This window comes from Hyperolius riggenbachi, chromosome 11 (assembly GCF_040937935.1).
Source record: "Hyperolius riggenbachi isolate aHypRig1 chromosome 11, aHypRig1.pri, whole genome shotgun sequence".
NCBI lineage: Eukaryota > Metazoa > Chordata > Amphibia > Anura > Hyperoliidae > Hyperolius > Hyperolius riggenbachi.
Window position 1 is genome coordinate 225,351,293 of NC_090656.1, and position 19,852 is coordinate 225,371,144.

Here is a 19,852-nt window from a genome sequence, read left to right on the forward strand (position 1 = left end):
CTCCCCTACAGTGTAGACAACCTCTCTCTCAGACCCCAAGGTTGTCATGCACGATAGGGGTTCTACATAAGGAGAGTTTACAGTTTCTTGTTTTACGCATGGCAACCTCCACCGTAATTCTCGGTATGCCCTGGTTGCAGCTCCATTCCCCACAGATAGATTGGGCCTCAGGTCAGCTACTCAGCTGGTCACCTTATTGCCACACTCATTGTTTGGGGAGGATTGCCATGTGCGCTGCCAAGGTAGAGGTTAAAGGGGTACCAGCGCAATACGCAGAATTTGCGGATGTGTTCTGTCCTAAGTCCGCTGATAAACTCCCACCACATCGGAGTATCGACTGCCCTATTGACCTAAGATCTGGTTGTATGCCCCCTAGGAGTCATCTCTATATTCTTTCCGGACTGGAGAAACTGGCAATGCGGGAGTACATTACTGAGAACCTGGCAAAGGGGTTCATCCGCCCTTTTCGGTCACCGGCCGGGGCGGGGTTTTTCTTCGTTCAAAAGAAAGATGGTGGTCTTAGACCTTGTATTGACTACCGAGGTCTAAACAAGATCACCATAAAGAATCGCTATCCGTTGCCTCTGATAGACGATCTCTTTGCCCAGATTACTAATGCCAGTATTTTCTCAAAATTGGACCTACGTGGGGCATACAACCTGGTGCGCATTAGGGCTGGTGACGAGTGGAAGATGGCCTTCAATACACCCGACGGGCATTACGAGTATCTAGTTATGCCCTTCGGGTTGTGTAATGCCCCGGCCGTCTTCCAAGAGTTGATTAACGAGGTCTTCAAGGAGGTGTTGGGGAAATTTGTCTTGGTATACTTTGATGACATACTGATTTTTTCTCCAAACCTCGTCGAGCATCGCAAGCATGTCAAATATGTATTGAAGAAGTTGAGACAGAATTTATTGTATGCAAAACTAGAGAAGTGCCTCTTTGAGGTCACCCAAATTCCTTTTCTGGGATACATTATTTCAACGTCATGTCTCTCTATGGACCCAGAGAAGGTTCCGGCTGTCTTAGAGTGGCCGCAACCGGTAGGCTTGAAGGCACTTCAGAGATTCCTTGGTTTTGCTAACTACTACCGGAGATTTATCAAGGGATTCTCTTCAGTAGTAGCCCCTCTGACTAACCTAACCAAGAAAGGGGCAGACCCTTACCATTGGTCATCAGAGACCCAGTCAGTCAGCCTTCAACACCCTTAAAAAATTATTTTGCTCTGCACCAATATTGAGACATGTCGATGTCACCCTTCCCTTCATGGTAGAGGTAGATGCCTCGGAGATTGGGGTGGGGGCAGTCCTGTCTCAGCGTTCAGGTGTGCAGGGCAAGACACATGCCTGTGCCTACTTTTCACGTAGATTCTCTCCTGCTGAGAGAAACTATGATGTAGGCAACAGGGAACTCCTTGCCATCAAACTAGCCTTTCAGGAATGGCGTCATTGGCTTGAGGGTACAGAACATACCATTGTTGTGTATACTGACCATAAGAACCTGGAGTACATTGAGGGCGCCAAGACACTCCCAGACAGGCCCGCTGGTCCTTGTTCTTTACACGCTTCAGATTTGTCATTACGTACACTCCAGGTTCTAAAAATGTCAAGGCAGATGCCCTCTCCAGATGTTTCGAGCCTGAGACAGCCCAGTCAACATCTCCCGAGGGTATTCTGCCTCCCAAGGTGGTGCTAGCTGCAGTTGAGACCTGGGAGGATTGGGCACCCACACTTGCTGATTATCAGTTAGATACCCCGGAAGGGAAGCCGGAAGGGGTTCTCTTCGTGCCACTTCCTTTCCGATTACAAATCATGCAGCTGTTCCATGCCCATAAGAATGCAGGTCACCCTGGGGTCACTCGCACTCTAGACCTGCTCACTAGGTGTGTGTGGTGGCCGTCATTGGCTTCAGATTGCAGAGAATTTGTTAGAGAGTGTATTGTCTGTGCCAGGAACAAACCTTCTCGCCTGGCTCCGGTGGGCACCTTACAACCCTTACCTGTACCAAGTGAACCGTGGACCCATTTGTCCATGGACTTCGTTGGCGAGCTCCCCAGGTCCGAAGGTATGACAGTCATCTGGGTAATTGTAGACAGGTTCAGCAAGATGGCCCATTTTGTTCCACTTAAAGGGTTTCCCTCAGCCCAAGAATTGGCCGGTCTTTTTATACTACACGTCTTCCGGTTACACGGAATCCCGGATTATGTAGTTTCTGATAGGGGAGTCCAATTCCTGGCAAAGTTTTGGAGGGCTTTTTGTCATACATTGGGTATGAACCTGTCCTTTTCTTCAGGCTATCACCCACAGACCAACGGGCAGACCGAAAGGGTTAATAAGGCCCTGGAACAGTTCCTGAGATGCTATTTGGCGGACGCGCAAACCGAATGGGTTAAATTCTTGCCCTTTGCCGAGTTTGCGCACAACAACCTGAAGAGTTTGTCAACAGGGTTGTCCCCTTTTCAGGTTGTGTCAGGAAAACCCCCTAAGTTTTCCCCATTGCCTGTGTGTTCTTCCCCCTTCCCTGCCCTAGAGGATTGGCAGAGGGCTTTGAGGGAGCGTTGGGGACAGGTGAAAAGAAATTTAGGCATAGCCTTTCAGAGACAAAAGAAACAGGCCGATAAGAGACGGTCTGCTGAGTGGCACTTTGCTCCAGGAGACAAGGGGCTCGATTCAGTAAACCGTGCTAAGTGTTAGCACGCTTGTGAAAAGCCCTATATCATGCCTAAAGTTAGTTTAGGCATGATAAATTCACATCTAAAGACTTTAGGCGTGATAACTAGGGTGCTAACTGGGTTAGCACCCTTTACTAAATTCACATCGCGCGCACAGTCCCGCACGCAAAACTTTGCGCTCGCACCGCGAAAACAGCGCACCCAATGCGCCCATAAGGTCGCATTGGGTGCGACCTTAATGTCACACCATGTGACGTTAAAGTCGCACGCAATGAGACCTTATAGGCGCATCAACGCACCGTTTTCGTCGCACCGCGATGCGACATTTCACGCACACCGCACTGTGGGCATGCAAAGTTTTCAGTGTGGGACTTTGCGCGCGATGTAAATTTAGTAAACGGTGCTGACCCAGTCAGCACCCTAGTTATCACGCCTAAAGTCTTTAGGGGCTCGATTCACCAAGCGGTGCTAACCCAGTTATCACGCCTAAAGGACTTTAGGCGTGATGACCTCTTCACCACTGAGTTAGCACCGTTTTTGCCTGCACTTCGCGCGAAGTTATCGCGCGTAAAGTTTTGCGCGCGCACCCGCACAGGCGCGCGCGCAAAGTCCCATAGGGTTTAATGGGCGCATCGCGCGAAGTGCGGGGCGCTTCGCGCGCACGCACGCGGGAGCGCGCGCAAAACTTTACGCGCGGAAACTTCGCGCGAAGCCCTTCTTATCATGCCTAAAGTGACTTTAGGCGTGAAGAGGGCCTTTTCACCACGGTGCTAACACTTTGCACCGCTTAGTAAATCGAGCCCCAGGCGTGCTAACTGGGTTAGCACCGTTTACTGAATCAAGCCCAAGGGGCTCGATTCACAAAGCGGTGCTAACCCAGTTAGAGACTTTAGGCATGATAACCATCGCACCACGCTGGTGAAAAGCCAGTTTAGGCGTGATAAGTTTAGGTGTGATAAGTTTAGGTGTGATAAGTTTAGGCATGATGGGCTCGATTCACAAAGCAGTGCTAACCCAGTTAGAGACTTTAGGCATGATAACCATTGCACCACGCTGGTGAAAAGCCAGTTTAGGTGTGATAAGTTTAGATAAGTTTAGATCGCTTGCAAAGTCCCGCACGCAAAGCAGCGCCATTAAACTTTATGCAAAGTGCACCAGACTTTGCTAGGGCAAAAAACTTTTGATCAGCTGTGGACTGCGGTGCTAACCCAGTTGGCGCTTAAACTTATCACGCCTAAACTTATCACGCCTAAAGTTATCATGCCTAAACTTATCACACCTAAACTTATCATGCCTAAACTGAGTTTAGGCATGATAAAGGGCTTTTCACCAGCGTGCTAACTGTTAGCACTGCTTTGTGAATCAGGCCCAAGGTGTGGGTGTCAACCAAACATTTGGCACTCAGACAACCGTCCACCAAGTTGGGTCCTAGGTTCATAGGGCCTTATCCGGTGGTCAAAAGGATCAATGATGTTTCTTATGTCATTGATCTTCCAGCCAGTATGAGATGTGGGAGATCGTTCCACGTCTCCTTACTGAAACCAGCAGTGTATGTGGATTCCTCCCCCCCCCCCCCAGTCGTGGTAGAGGGCCAGACAGAGTTTGAAGTTGAAAAGATTTTGGATTCTCTTCTAGTGCAGAATTCGCTCCAGTATCTGGTCCACTGGAAGGGGTATGGTGTGGAAGACAGGTCATGGGCTTCAGAGGATCGCATGCATGCTGAGAGATTGAGGAAGAGAGTTCATCAGTTACATCCTGAGAAACCGTGTAGGAGGTGTCCGGAGTCCACTCCTCAAGGGGGGGGGGGGGGTACTGTGAGAATCCACGCTCCGCTTCCCAGCCAGCGAGTTCCTCCTCACATGCGGAACCGCTGGCACGTATTGGTGGGCACACCGCCGCCGCGGCTGGCAACATGGCGGCGGGGCCAGTGATGCAGCCGGCGGATGTTAGTACGCGCTCGCGCGCGGACCCTGGGCCTGGCCTCTCTGGTACACAGAGGCAGAGGGTCTCGCGCGCGCGCACCAGGAGGCAGTCAGCTGACCTCAGCAGCCCTTGTGATTGGCTGGGCGGCTGGGTGGCGCTACAGATGCGCTCCCAGCATATAAGGAGCTGATATTCAGTTGCTCCTTGTCTGCTGTCGTGAATACATTTCTGTGTTAGCGCTCAAACCTTAGCTCAGTGCCCTGGTGTTGATACTAAGGATTTCACACCTTAGTTAGGATTGTATTTGATATTGTATCTGTGTTTTGACTCCGGCTATCCTTGACTACTCTCTCTCTCTCTACGCTATTGTACCTCTGCCTATCTGATTCTTGTTGCCGACCTCTGCCTGATTACCGATTACTCTCCTGCCTTCCACTCCTGTACCGCTACCGCCATCTCTGTTGCTGAACCCTTGCCTGTCTGACCTTCTCCCTTCAGTGGAACGTCTCCCACTGGAGGGTTATCTCTGAGGCTTGCCTCTCCGAGACGCCTGCCCCAAGCAGACGATTGCTGCTAGGGGTCGAGATTCCTCACTCTGCCTGGTTAGAGGATCTCACTCACGGGGTTCCCATTCAGAGGTAACCACACCTCTGAGGAATTGCCGTGTGGTGGATATTTCCACACTTCTGTGATATATTACTGTCTTTATTGTGTTTCTTTGCTGGGTGCCCAGAGGTTAGTAATATATCTGTATTATCGGTGATTCTGCAGATCGCCAATAATCAGGTATATATCTGCATTTTTTGGCGATACTGCAGATCGCCAATAATCAGATTCTCTCTGTGTGCTGACACCGATCGTTACAGAAAGACTACAGGAGAAAAGGAAGATAGAAGTATGAGGAAGAAGAATGACGGCAGAAGAGAAGGGAGAGAGCAGGATGAGGAAGAAAGAACGCTACAGAAGAGACACAAGATAGAAGTATAAGGAAGAAGAAAGATTACAGAAGGGAAGAGAGAAAGAAGTATAAAGAAGCAGAAAGACTATGGAAGAGAAGGGAGATAGAAGTATAAGGAAGAAGAAAGAATAGAGGAGAAGGGAGATAGAATTATAAGGAATAAAAAAGAAGACCACAGGAGAGAAGGAAGATGATAATAATAATAATAACAATAATAATAAGAAGAAGTATTCCAGTATTTGTATAGCGCTTTTCTCCTGTCAGACTCAAAGCGCTTGCAAGGCAGCCACTAGAGCGCACTCAGTGGCAGTTTTAGGGATTCTTGCCCAAGAAATCCTTACTAAAAAATTTTAACCCAGGTCTCCTATGTCTACGGTGACCATACGTCCCGCTTTACCCAGGACGCGTCCCGCCTTCGGGGGGCGCTGTCCCAGGCTGCATGAGGTCCCGGGAAATGTCCCGCTTTTAGCAGCGGGACGTCCCAGCCTCGGGACTCTGGCCACCACCGTACAATGAACTAGCCGCAGCGTCTATGAGACGCTGCGCTAGTTCATTCCCCGCAGCCCCGCTCCAGCAGCCTGCATTGTGTTCCGGGCGGCAGGCAAAGGCAGAGCAGGGCTACGGGAAGATGGCGTCCGGAGGCGGAGCCCTGTACTGTCTCCAGTACAAGGCTTCGCCTCCGGACGCCATCTTGCCGTAGCCCTGCTCTGCCTGTGAGAGCGGGAGATTGAAGGAGGAAGATCGTCCAGGGGGAGCTGCACACACCAGAGGCTGGCTGCGTGAGGGGACGTCTTCTGCCAGGTGAGTAACTATATGCTTTTTTTTCCCAGGTGACATGTTTGCCCGCAGTGCGTTTAGTTTGTGCTGACATGTTTGCCCGCAGTGCGTTTAGTTTGTGCTGACATGTTTGCCCGCAGTGCGTTTAGTTTGTGCTGACATGTTTGCCCGCAGTGCGTTTAGTTTGTGCTGACATGTTTGCCCGCAGTGCGTTTAGTTTGTGCTGACATGTTTGCCCGCAGTGCGTTTAGTTTGTGCTGACATGTTTGCCCGCAGTGCGTTTAGTTTGTGCTGACATGTTTGCCCGCAGTGCGTTTAGTTTGTGCTGACATGTTTGCCCGCAGTGCGTTTAGTTTGTGCTGACATGTTTGCCCGCAGTGCGTTTAGTTTGTGCTGACATGTTTGCCCGCAGTGCGTTTAGTTTGTGCTGACATGTTTGCCCGCAGTGCGTTTAGTTTGTGCTGACATGTTTGCCCGCAGTGCGTTTAATTTGTGCTGACATGTTTGCCCGCAGTGCGTTTATTTTGTACTGACATGTTTGCCCGCATTGTGTTTATTTTCTCCTGACATGTTTGCCCCCATTGCGTTTATTTTGTGCCAACATGTTTGCCCCCATTGCGTTTATTTTGTACTGACATGTTTGCCCCCATTGTGTTTATTTTGTGCTGACATGTTGGCCGCAATGTGTTTATTTTGTGCTGACATGTTGCCCACAATACGTTTATTTTGTGCTGACATGTTGCCCACAATACGTTTATTTTGTGCTGAAATGTTGACCTCAATGCGTTTATTTTGTGCTGACATGTTGCCCATTGCGTTTATTTTGTGGTGTCTGGGGTAACTGTTGCTGCATTTATTATTTAATGGTCATAGTTGGCTATGTTTGCTGCTTTGGGGTTATGGTATACTATTAAATAGCATCACACAGTTTCTGCACACCCATGATGCGAATCCTCGTTTGACCACATCACGGCGTAAACACTGCTTTCTTATGCCTCGCTGTTGCATCATTTGGTTAGCTCCGCCCATAGAATGTCATGGCCACATCCATTTTTTCACGCGCGCCACAGACACCACATTTTTCGACACGCCGCCCCCCCCCCCCCCCCCCCTGCCGCCCTGTCCCAGGTTGAGCCTACAAAAATCTGGTCACTCTACCTATGTCAGAGGCAGAGCCCTTAACCATTACTACCCGGCCACTACTAGACAGAAGATAGATAGAATAAGGAAAAAGAAAAACCTCCGCAATATGTTACTACATAGACAAGCTACTTTGACTCTGTCCCTCATACTGTGGCTCCGCCTCCACCCACACAATCTGCCTATCACTTCCTGCCTGCTACTATAATCTACCTATCAGACTGTGGTTTGGCGTGAGGGGAACCCTATAGGTTTGCCAAGTATGGGACCCTCAAAATTCTGATGGCGGCCCTAAATGTCCTAACTACTTAATTACTAGGCAATTCCTGGTGGTGTTGATCTAGGGATTTATCTGACTACCACCTGGAGTCGCAAAGGATTTTTTTTTTTTTTTTTTTTTTTTTTTAGGGGTAATTGGACCATGCCTTGTAAGGAATTTTTGCCTTCCTCTAGATGAACTGAGATATGTAAGGGTACAGGCCAGTGTTGTATCTAATGTTCAAGTTGAACCTCTATGGACTGCTAGGGTTAGGGTTTTTTATCAACCCGAATAACTGTTTAACAATTCTGTTGTGTATAAATGATAGATGAAGATACAAATACATCAGCTCAGTGGATCTGGGTTAGGGTCACTTACCTGGCTGCAGCCCTCAGTTGCGCTGCACAGACGCACAGAACAGGAGATATACAGCGAGTCTGGATTGCTTGAAAATGCAAAGGAACTAAAATCAAAACGGACCTCAGTAGAAATTCCGTTCTGTGTGACGTCAATCTGCACATCACTACCGGTGACAGCGTTTCTGCAAACAGAAATAATATGACTGTAATAAACCTGCTTGTATCATTTATCCACACCTATTAAAGAAAAGAGAGACACATACAGCAAAATTCCAGCAATAACAAGCCCATTAAAAAATTATTCCTCGCCCTTATTCACATTCTTAATTTATCAGTTTATAACTGGTGGTGAGTGACACCTTTACTGCTGGCAGGTGCAACACTGTGCAATGCTTTTTAAATCCTCTCTTAACCACTTCAGCCTTCAGGGTTGTTTCACCTTATGCATCTGAGCAACTTTCACCTCCCATTCATTCGCCAATAACTTTATCACTACTCATCACAATGAAATGATCTATATCTTGTTTTTTTCCGCCACCATTTAGGCTTTCTTTGGGTGGTACATTTTGCTAAGAATTATTTTATTATAAATCTATTTTAACAGGAAGATTAAAAAAAATGGAAAAAAAAATCATTATTTCTTAGATTTCGGCCATAACAGTTTTACAATAATACATGCTACTGTAATTAAAACCCGTGTATTTTATTTGCCCATTTGTCCCGGATATTACACCATTTAAATTATGTCCCTATCACAATGTATGGCGCCGAGATTTTATTTGGAAATAAAGGTGCATTTCTTTTAGTTTTGCATCCATCACTTATTACAAGCCCATAATTTAAAAAATAACAGTAATATACTTTACTACATACATATTAAAAAAAAGTTCAGTCCCTAAGGTAACTATTTATGTAATTTTTTTTATTTTATATATTTTTTTTTTTTTACAAAAAAAAAAAAAAATGTGTACCTATCGTTAAGTGTGGGAGGTAAGGGGCTAATTTTAAAAGTTAAAAAAAATGTCATTATCTGGAAATTTTTATTTCCAGATGTAATTTTACTATTTGGCAACAAGAAGCCCTTGCAGTTCACTTCTGTATGTGGAAAGTTCCTCCGCAAAGCAGAAGTAATGAGTGAATGGGGCAGAAGGGGATTTGTGAAAGACGGAGCCGTCTCGTTGACGGTGTCGGTCTTTCATACGGAGACTTGGATCAATGAATGGGAACTTTGTTCACATTCATTTATCTCCTGGCTAATGGAAGGTGGCGGGAGCGTGTGCGCGATCATGCGCACCAGGCAGCGGCAGCACTGTAGCCTATCTACACGGATATATTCATCCAGATAGGATTAAGTGGCTAAAGAACCAGTGTTGCAAAAAGGGTAAAAAGTAAAACATGTATGTGAAAAGGTACATTTAATCCAGAATAAAATGCACTTTGAATGTATTTTCTCCTAGGTCGCTGTCACTTACAGTAGGTAGCTAAAATCTAACAGATCTGAGAGGTTTCAGGCTAGTCCATCTCCTCATGGAGGAATCTCAGGATTTTCTTTATTTTCAAAAGCACTTACTGAATGGCATTTGCTCGGCCCAACTGCCAAAACAGTGTGACAATTACAGGGAGTGCTTTTGAAGTTATTACTGAAAATCCCATGGGAGGAGATGGACTAGCCCAAATCCTGTCAGATCTGTCAGATTTTACTGCTTACTGTATGTGACAGCAGCACAGGAAATAGGTAATTTATAGTGAATTTTACTCAGGGAAAAGTGTAGTTCTTATATGTAAGTGAGCAGGAAGGAAAGTTGAACTCCCAGAGTGGGAAGGGGACTGTGTGACATCATAGCCAAGGCAAAATGTCACTGGGAGGGTGGGGCTATGTACCAATATATAAACATAGTCAGGGCCGTTTCAGGCCTTTTGTCTTCCCAGGCAAGAAAACCTTTGTCACCCCCCCCCCCCCACACCCACACACACTCACACTCACACACTCACAGACACGCATTACTCTCTGCAGCCTCTGCAGCCTACAGTATCCATCCTGTTCCCAATTTTACCATCTTTTATCATCCAGCTGCAAGGCTGTCAGAAATGTTATCCTGGAAGAACTTGCTCCTGTAAAGAAGCGGTTATGAACATCAGTGATGCTCATCTCAACCTCGTAATTACCGCTACCACGTAATCACGGGCCGGCCGATTTCAGCAATTACTGCATTGGAATTGTCATGAGTGGTCTGCCACGATTACGGATGGTGATCCCAAATGCATCTGTAATTGCATCCGCATTCGACCTGTAAATCTGGCTTCCATCCCGTAATTATGACCGCCATTATATATATATATAATTAGCGGTTAATAGCAAAGCCCCTGTATGTGCTAGAGACACCAGATTTGTAGGCATATTGAGGAGGACAGTGAAAAGAAGAAGAAAAAACATTTTCAAAAAGACCTTCTAGTTTTTGATAAAATTAACGTTAAAGTTAGAGGAAAAAAGTAGCAAAGTTACTGCGGTAAAATGACAGATAATGTATTAACATGTATATAAATGTGCTTCGCACCATGAGCTGTACAAGCCTGCTTGGTCCAATTCCCCCTCATTTGTGTCTAATCCCAAATTGTAATCTGATCCCCCCCACCCCGTGTTACATGACTACCGATGGCAGATAAGCAGATAAGCCCATTTAAAAGCACAGGCTGTAAACAAAATGTCTGCTTTCATGAATTAGGACATAGAAACTGTGCAAATGTATTTTAGGATTTGTATCAGCTGTAACAAATACATGTTTTTTGTTTAAAGGTTATTATGCTGTTAGAGCAGAGAGGCGTTCTGAGTTCAGGTCCACTTTAAGAATTGTAGGCCACAAATTCTTGAATAAAAATGTACTGCTTTTAGACCTATAAATCCAGACAGAAATGCACCGCCAGGGAGGTTAAAAAAAAAGTTCCCACGCCAGTATCCTCGGAAATTATCCCACACCAATATCCTCTATTTTGTGACCTTGATTTAAGATCTCTGCTGCTCCACTCACCGCCTCCACACACCGCTGCTCCTCGCTGCACAGCTCTAGCTAGTATAGCTTGAGCAAAGAGCATCTTTAAATTTTAGCTCCAGGGCGTGGGAACTTTTTTTTTTAAGGTAAGTATTCATGGTTAATTAACAATATTAAAAAAAAAATTGTGGTTGTGTTTTTATTTCTTTTTAACCCTTTGTGGAAATGGCTAAGGGGTACTATGTACCCCTACATTCATTTCTCCTGGGGAGGGGGCTGGAATCTGGGGATCCCATTCTTAAAGGGGACTCACAGATGCCACCATGAACCCTCCTCAGGGTGTCATCACCCCCACCTCCACCTGGGGCTCCAGAAGTGGGGAAGAGCCCCTTGTCCATGAATTGGACAAGGGTTCTGGGGGGATGGGGAGGCTTGGCCACACCTCTCCTCCAGAGCCCCCTCCATCCCATGGACCATGCAGGCTAGTATACTTCACGGTGTGAAACCTCAAGTGGCCGTGCTTCCACATTTTGGCTATCTTGGCCTGCATGGGGCAAGGGGTTAAAGAGACTTGGGAGGGGGTACCCCGCATCATTTTTTTTATATTTCCCACACTCTAAACATATATAAAATAAAAATAAGTACATGTATATAGATGTTAATACATTATCTCTCATTTTACCGCAGTAACTTTGCTACTTTTTTCACCTTATTTTAACGTCGATTTTCTCAAAAACTACAAGGTCTTTTTGAAAAATGTTTTCCTTCTTGCTTCCACTCATGCCCGTGTCTAGGGCCGTGCGGCCCGTGCCGCCGCCCTGAGCACCTCTAGCCTGGACTAGCTGCTGCCTGCGGCGGGAGGCAGTCTCCTCTCTCCTGTCTGCAGCCGGCGATGGCGCCTGAATGCCTGGCACATCACGCTAGTTTTTGACAGACGGGGCGGAGTTAGAGGTGGCGCCCGAATGCCTGGCGTGTCACACTAGTTTTTGACAGACGGGGCGTGAGTTAGAGGTAGCGTCCGAATGCCTGGCGCATCACACTACTTTTTGACAGACGGGGCGGAGTTAGAGATGGCGCCCGAATGCCTGACGCGTCACACTACTTTTTGATAGACGGGGCGGAGTTAGAGGTGGCGCCGCATGAGGTACACAAAGTACCCGTGCGGCTGTTCGCTATGAAAGGGATAGGAGAGGGAGTGGTCCGGCAAGTGGCACTGCATGCATAGAGGCACGGCAGCCTGGACTAGCTGCTGCCTGCGGCAGGAGGCAGTTTCCTCTCTCCTGTCTGCAGCCGGCGATGGTGCCCGAATGCCGGGCATGTCACGCTAGTTTTTGACAGACGGGGCGGAGTTAGAGATGGCGCCCGAATGCCTGGCGCGTCACACTACTTTTTGACAGACGGGGCGGATTTAGAGGTGGCGCCGCATGAGGTAAACAAAGTACCCGTATGACTGTTCGCTGTGAAAGGGATAGAAGAGGGGGTGGTCCGGCAAGTGGCACTGCATGCATAGAGGCACGGCAGCCTGGACTAGCTGCTGACAGACGGGGCGGAGTTAGAGGTGGCGCCCGAATGCCTGGCATGTCACACTAGTTTTTGACAGACGGGGCGGAGTTAGAGGTAGCGTCCGAATGCCTGGCGCGTCACACTAGTTTTTGACAGACGGGGTGGAGTTAGAGGTGGCACCGCATGAGGTAAACAAAGTACCCGTACGGCTGTTCGCTGTGAAAGGGATAGGAGAGGGGGCGGTTTGGCAAGCGGCACTGCATGCATAGAGGCACGGCAGCCGGCGGAGCACATGGACACGAAAAACGAGCAGACAGTAGTGGCAGCTGCGGTGAGTGGTCCCCCCACGTTGCGCTCTTCCTCCCCCCGGCGCTCCAGGCGACCATCTGTTCTTGCCTGGTGGTTGAAATGCCGCTGAGGACAGTGTAAGGAGGGTGGTGTAATCGTGGCAGTGTAATGGCGGCACAGTAACAGGGTCAGTGTAATGAGGGCAGTGTAATGGGCCAGTATAATGGGGACAGTGTAATGGGCCAGTGTAATGAGAGCAGTGTAATGGTGGCAGAGTACTGAGAGCAGTGTAAAGGGAAAGATGTAATGGGTCAGTGTAATAAGTGCAGTGTGATAGGGCAGTGTGATGTGAGCAATGTAATGGGGGTAGTGTATTGAAGGCAGTGTGATGGGGAAGTGGAATGGGGAAGTGTTATGGTGGCAGTGTGATGAGGGCAGTGTAATAAGGGCAGTGTGATGGGGAAAGTGTGATGCTGGCAGTGTAATAAGGACAGTGTAATGGGCAGGGGCGTAAAAATAGACCCTACAAGAAATGCAGCAGCAGGCGGAAGAAGTTTATTTTTCCTGTCCTAAAAGACTGACAACTAAGGGCACAGAAAGAAAAAGCTTTCTGCTCTCTGCACAATTGTTCTAATGACTGCATCTTCTGAGCCACTGATAAGGAATCATACAAAGTTTTGCAGGCAAATATTTGTAGACAGTCCCTATTCAGTGTTCAGCAGGGTCTTGTGTACAGCGCCCTGCCCCAACCTCTCTACCCCTCCCCAAGTGCTCTGTACTATAGTGATGCTGGAGAAGTCTGAAGAACCAGTTCTACCCCCAGCATCTCCACTCCCTTCCCAAGGGGAGGGGGGGGGGGGGGGGGCATCCAATCATGGCCGGCCTTTGACCTGAGCGATGCGCGTGATGTGCATTCAACTGGCCCTGGCTGCGGCTGCGAGCTCCGGGTCAGTCTGTGGCAGCTGCGAGTGGTAGCTCCGCCCCTGGTGCCGCTGGGGATGATGGGGGCGAAGACTCCAGGAACCTGATGCTGCCTTTTGCTGAGACTGTGTGAGCCGTGCATGCCAGTAGTGCCGCCCCTCGCTCACAGGCGATGTCTGCGCTGTGCACTAATCAGAGAGAGAGACCTGCTTGTTGTCACTCCTGACTCCTGGCCAGCTTCTCCCCAGCTACAAGCAGAAAAGAAAGATTCCCCAACTGCCTCCCGGTTGGGGAAGTTTGTATGTGTGTGTGGGGGGGTGCCTACATATGCTAAAGGGGATCTGCTTGTATACTATACACTATGTATCTGCCTAGCTACAGTATGTACACTGAAAGTGGGATCTGTTTATATATACTAGATGGGGGGGATCTGCCTATATACACTAACAGGGGATCTGCCTATATACACTAAAGGGGGGGGGGGGGTCTGCCTTTATACACTAAGCGGGGGGGGGTCTGCCTTTATACACTAAGGGGGGAATCTGACTATATACACTAAAGGGGGGATCTGCCTATATACACTAAGGGGGGGATCTGCCTATATACACCAAAGGGGGATCTGCCTATATACACTAAAGGGGTGATATGCCTATATACACTAAAGGGGGGGATCTGCCCATATACACTAAAGGGGGATCTGCCTATATACACTAAATGGGAACGTGCACATGGGTGTGTGTGGGGGGGGTGAATGGGGGGGGGGCACCAAAATGTGGTTATGCTCAGGGCGCTGTGAAACCTAAGGCTGGCCCTGCATCCAATCTTTTGCAGGGGGGGGGGGCAGTGTAATGAGGGTAGTGTAATGAGGGTGGGGCAATGAGGGTGGTGTAATGAGGGCAGTGTGATTGGAGTAGTGTGATGGGGGTGGTGTGTAATGGTGCTGTGTGATAGGGCAGTGTAATGAGGGTGGTGTAATGAGGGCAGTGTGATTGGAGTAGTGTGATGGGGTGGTGTAATAGGGTAGTGTAATGAGAGCAGTGTGGTGGGGCAGTGTAATGAGGGTGGTGTAATGAGGGCAGTGTGATTGGAGTATTGTGATGGGGTAGTGTGATGGGGAAGTGTAATGAGAGCAGTGTGGTGGGGCCGTGTGATAGGGGCAGTGTAATGAGGGCAGTGTGATTGGAGTATTGTGATGGGGTAGTGTGATGGTGAAGTGTAATGAGAGCAGTGTGGTGGGGCCGTGTGATAGGGGCAGTGTAATGAGGGCAGTGTGATTGGAGTAGTGTGATGGGGTGGTGTAATGGGGAAGTTTAATGAGGGCAGTGTGGTGGGGAAGTGTAATGAGGGTAGTGTGATGGGGTGGTGTAATGGGGTAGTGTAATGAGGGCAGTGTATGAGGGCAGTATGATTGGAGTAGTGTGATGGAGTGGTTTAATGGGGAAGTGTAATGAGGGCAGTGTGGTGGGGCAGTGTAATGAGGGTAGTGTGATGGGGTGGTGTAATGGGGTAGTGTAATGAGGGCAGTGTGATGGGGGTAGTGTAATGAGGGCAGAGTGATTGGAGTAGTGTGATGGGGTGTTGTAATGGGGTAGTGTAATGAGGGTAGTGTAATGAGGGCTGTGTGATGGTGCTGTGTGATAGGAGCAGTGTAATGAGGGGAGTGTAATTGGAGTAGTGTGATGGGGTGATGTAATGGGGTAGTGTAATGAGGGCAGTGTGGTGGGGCAGTGTAATGAGGGTAGTGTAATGAGGGCAGTGTGATGGGAGCAGTGTAATGAGGGCAGTGTGATTGGAGTAGTGTTATGGGGGGGGGTGCAATGGGGTAGTGTAATGAGGGCAGTGTGGTGGGGAAGTGTAATGAGGGCAGTGTGATTGGAGTAGTGTGATGGGGTGGTGTAATGGGGTAGTGTAATGAGGGCAGTGTGATGGGAGCAGTGTAATGAGGGCAGTGTGATTGGAGTAGTGTGATGGGGTGGTGTAATGGGGTAGTGTAATAAGGGCAGTGTGGTGGGGCAGTGTAATGAGGGTAGTGTGATTGGAGTAGTGTGATGGGGTGGTGTAATGGGGTAGTGTAATGAGGGCAGTGTGGTGGGGAAGTGTAATGAGGGTAGTGCAATGAGGGCAGTGTGATGGGGGCAATGTAATGAGGGCAGTGTGGTGGGGCAGTGTAATGAGGGTAGTATAATGAGGGCAGTGTGATGGGGGCAGTGTGATTGGAGTAGTGTGATGGGGTGGTGTAATGGGGAAGTGTAATGAGGGCAGTGCGGTGAGGCAGTGTAATGAGGGTAGTGTAATGAGGGCAGTGTGATGGGGCAGTGTAATGAGGGCAGTGTGATTGGAGTAGTGTGATGGGGTGGTGTAATGGGGTAGTGTAATGAGGGCAGTGTGGTGGGGCAGTGTAATGAGGGCAGTGTGATGGGGCAGGGTAATGAGGGCAGTGTGATTGGACTAGTGTGATGGGGTGGTGTAATGGGGTAGTGTAATGAGGGCAGTGTGATGGGGCAGTGTAATGAGGGCAGTGTGATTGGAGTAGTGTGATGGGGTGGTGTAATGGGGTAGTGTAATGAGGGCAGTGTGATGGGGGCAGTGTAATGAGGGTAGTGTGATTGGAGTAGTGTGATGGGGTGGTGTAATGGGGTAGTGTAATGAGGGCAGTGTGGTGGGGCAGTGTAATGAGGGTAGTGTAATGAGGGCAGTGTGATGGGGCAGTGTAATGAGGGCAGTGTGATTGGAGTAGTGTGATGGGGTGGTGTAATGGGGTAGTGTAATGAGGGCAGTGTGGTGGGGCAGTGTAATGAGGGTAGTGTAATGAGGGCAGTGTGATGGGGCAGTGTAATGAGGGCAGTGTGATTGGACTAGTGTGATGGGGTGGTGTAATGGGGTAGTGTAATGAGGGCAGTGTGATGGGGCAGTGTAATGAGGGCAGTGTGATTGGAGTAGTGTGATGGGGTGGTGTAATGGGGTGGTGTAATGGGGGCAGTGTGATGGGGGCAGTGTAATGAGGGTAGTGTGATTGGAGTAGTGTGATGGGGTGGTGTAATAGGGAAGTGTAATGAGGGCAGTGCGGTGGGGCAGTGTAATGAGGGTAGTGTAATGAGGGCAGTGTGATGGGGCAGTGTAATGAGGGCAGTGTGATTGGAGTAGTGTGATGGGGTGGTGTAATGGGGTAGTGTAATGAGGGCAGTGTGGTGGGGCAGTGTAATGAGGGCAGTGTGATGGGGCAGGGTAATGAGGGCAGTGTGATTGGACTAGTGTGATGGGGTGGTGTAATGGGGTAGTGGAATGAGGGCAGTGTGATGGGGCAGTGTAATGAGGGCAGTGTGATTGGAGTAGTGTGATGGGGTGGTGTAATGGGGTAGTGTAATGAGGGCAGTGTGATGGGGGCAGTGTAATGAGGGTAGTGTGATTGGAGTAGTGTGATGGGGTGGTGTAATGGGGTAGTGTAATGAGGGCAGTGTGGTGGGGCAGTGTAATGAGGGTAGTGTAATGAGGGCAGTGTGATGGGGCAGTGTAATGAGGGCAGTGTGATTGGAGTAGTGTGATGGGGTGGTGTAATGGGGTAGTGTAATGAGGGCAGTGTGGTGGGGCAGTGTAATGAGGGTAGTGTAATGAGGGCAGTGTGATGGGGCAGTGTAATGAGGGCAGTGTGATTGGACTAGTGTGATGGGGTGGTGTAATGGGGTAGTGTAATGAGGGCAGTGTGATGGGGCAGTGTAATGAGGGCAGTGTGATTGGAGTAGTGTGATGGGGTGGTGTAATGGGGTGGTGTAATGGGGGCAGTGTGATGGGGGCAGTGTAATGAGGGTAGTGTGATTGGAGTAGTGTGATGGGGTGGTGTAATGGGGTAGTGTAATGAGGGCAGTGTGATGGGGTGGTGTAATGGGGTAGTGTAAGGAGGGCAGTGTGATTTGGGCAGTGTAATGAGGGTAGTGTGGTTGGAGTGGTGTAATTACATTTTAATGTTAGAATTAAAAAAATAAGAATCTGTCATGCCCGATAACAAAGATCAGAAGCTCTTCACTTTCTGTGTAAATAAGCAAAATGGCAATTAGAGAAGACCAGGGAAGTTACGCGAAATTCTGAGTTTATGGGGAATTTCGTAATTACGATCGTTTACGTAACACAAACAAATCAGAATTTTGGAAATGTGTCCGTTCTCAAAATTGTGTTCCAGTCCAGAGGGTCCTAATACATTTAAAGCGACAGCACTTGCAGGTACCTTTGCAATATCAGATATTTCAAGGCCCAAAACCAAGTGCCTCAGCATGTGTGACCACTAAGTGCACCTTGACAAAGAGCACCTGTCTTAGAAGTGGCTGCAGGTAAAGCCTCCTGATGCATTTAAAGTGACAGCACGTGCAGGGACCTTTGCATTATCAGATATTGCAAGGCCCAAAACCAAGTGTCTCAACATGACCGCTAAGTGCACCTTGACAAAGAGCACCTGTCTTAGAAGTGGCTGCAGATAGAGCCTCCAGATGCATTTAGGCCTTGTTCACATTGCGTTCCGTTCGCGTGTCCGTCCGCGTTGGGCGGTTTTTGACAAGTTATTTTTTTTTACGATTCCCGGTGCTTGGGTGGGCAATTCGTTTTTGTGCTTACCAGTTTTCTAAACGTTTTTTCTGAGAAGTTTTGTAATTCACTCCCTGTCAGGAAGTGAACTAAAAACGTGAGCGCAATCGCCTTATTGCGCGTTTTGTATGCGTTTTCTGAATTTCCTATACCTTCCATTGAGGCGGAATCAAGCCGAAAATGGTACACGCACCACTTGGCTAGCCGCATCGCACTGATTATTATTATTATTATTATTATTGATTTATATGGCGCCAGCATCTTCCGCAGCGCTGTACAATAGCATACAGGGTGTAACAAAACAAAGTATACAATACAAACAGTCGATACAAGACAAGAGGGTATAACAGCTAAAGCAGTGAACCAATTAACAACATATGTTACACAGTGGTGGGAGGTATGTACACCCATTGCACAGCATTACACAGAGGTGGGAGGTATGTACACCCATTACACAGCATTACACAGAGGTGGGAGGTATGTACACCCATTACACAGCATTACACAGAGGTGGGAGGTATGTACACCCATTACACAGCATTGTGAGACAAAAGGGAAGAGGGCCCTGGCCAAAAGGCCTTACAGTCTAAACATTTAAGGTATAGGACAGTAGGTAAAGGGAAGCTGTGTATGGGGTGGTAATGGTGGTTAGTGGGCAGTGTCATAGGTAGGACAGTATGCTTGCCTGAAGAGGTGAGTTTTCAGATTGCGCCTAAAAATAGTAAAGGTGGGTACACACGACAGATAAAAGTCTTTGGAAAATGAAGGATCACAGACCAATTTTACCCCCTTCCATGTAGTATGAGAGCCATACTCTACACAGTCTATTCTATGGAGCTGCAATCCCCATCAGATAGAAATCTTTGCAAGATGCTGCACACAAAGATGCTGTACACATGCAACAGATCAGTATCTGCATAAGATCAGTTCCTGCAAAAGATCCGTTCCTGCAAATTGCATTCATAGTCTATGATATCTGCAGATCCTCATACACACCTTGTTTAACAGACAATTATCTGCAGATCAGAACCACCAGGATGGATCTTCAGATTGGCAGATCATTGTCTGATCTGCAGATGAATGTCCGTTAAACAAGGTGTGTATGAGATCTGCAGATCTCATAGACTATGAATGCAATTTGGAGGAACGGATCTTTGGCAGGAACAGATCTTTTGCAGATACTGATCTGTTGTATGTGTACGGGCATCTTTGTGTGCAGCATCTTGCAAAGATTTCTGTCTGATGGGGAGTTCAGCTCCATAGAATAGACTGTGTAGGTATGGCTCTTATACTACAGGAAGGGTGGTAAAATTGGTCTGTGATCTTTCATTTTCCAAAGAGTTTTATCTGATGTGTGTACCCACCTTAAGTTTGGGTGAGTGGCGGATGTGTTAAGGGAGAGTGTTCCAGAGGAGGAGAGAGGATATGAACCTTCTCATAGACATTTATTGTCCACGCGGTCGGGGGATGTTTTTAAACACCGCATGCGGGCAA

At 48.1% G+C, this 19,852-nt stretch overlaps 1 protein-coding gene across 1 annotated transcript in view; it reads right to left on the bottom strand.

Annotated features, from left to right (window-relative positions):
* Window positions 1-19,852, bottom strand: part of LOC137538234 (pancreatic secretory granule membrane major glycoprotein GP2-like) — a 70,992-nt gene that overhangs the window by 37,613 nt on the left and 13,527 nt on the right. Inside the window, exon 3 of the mRNA XM_068260283.1 lies at window positions 8,107-8,269. Within this exon, the coding sequence (XP_068116384.1) occupies window positions 8,107-8,269 (163 nt within the window). The remainder of the gene's footprint in view (window positions 1-8,106; window positions 8,270-19,852) is intronic.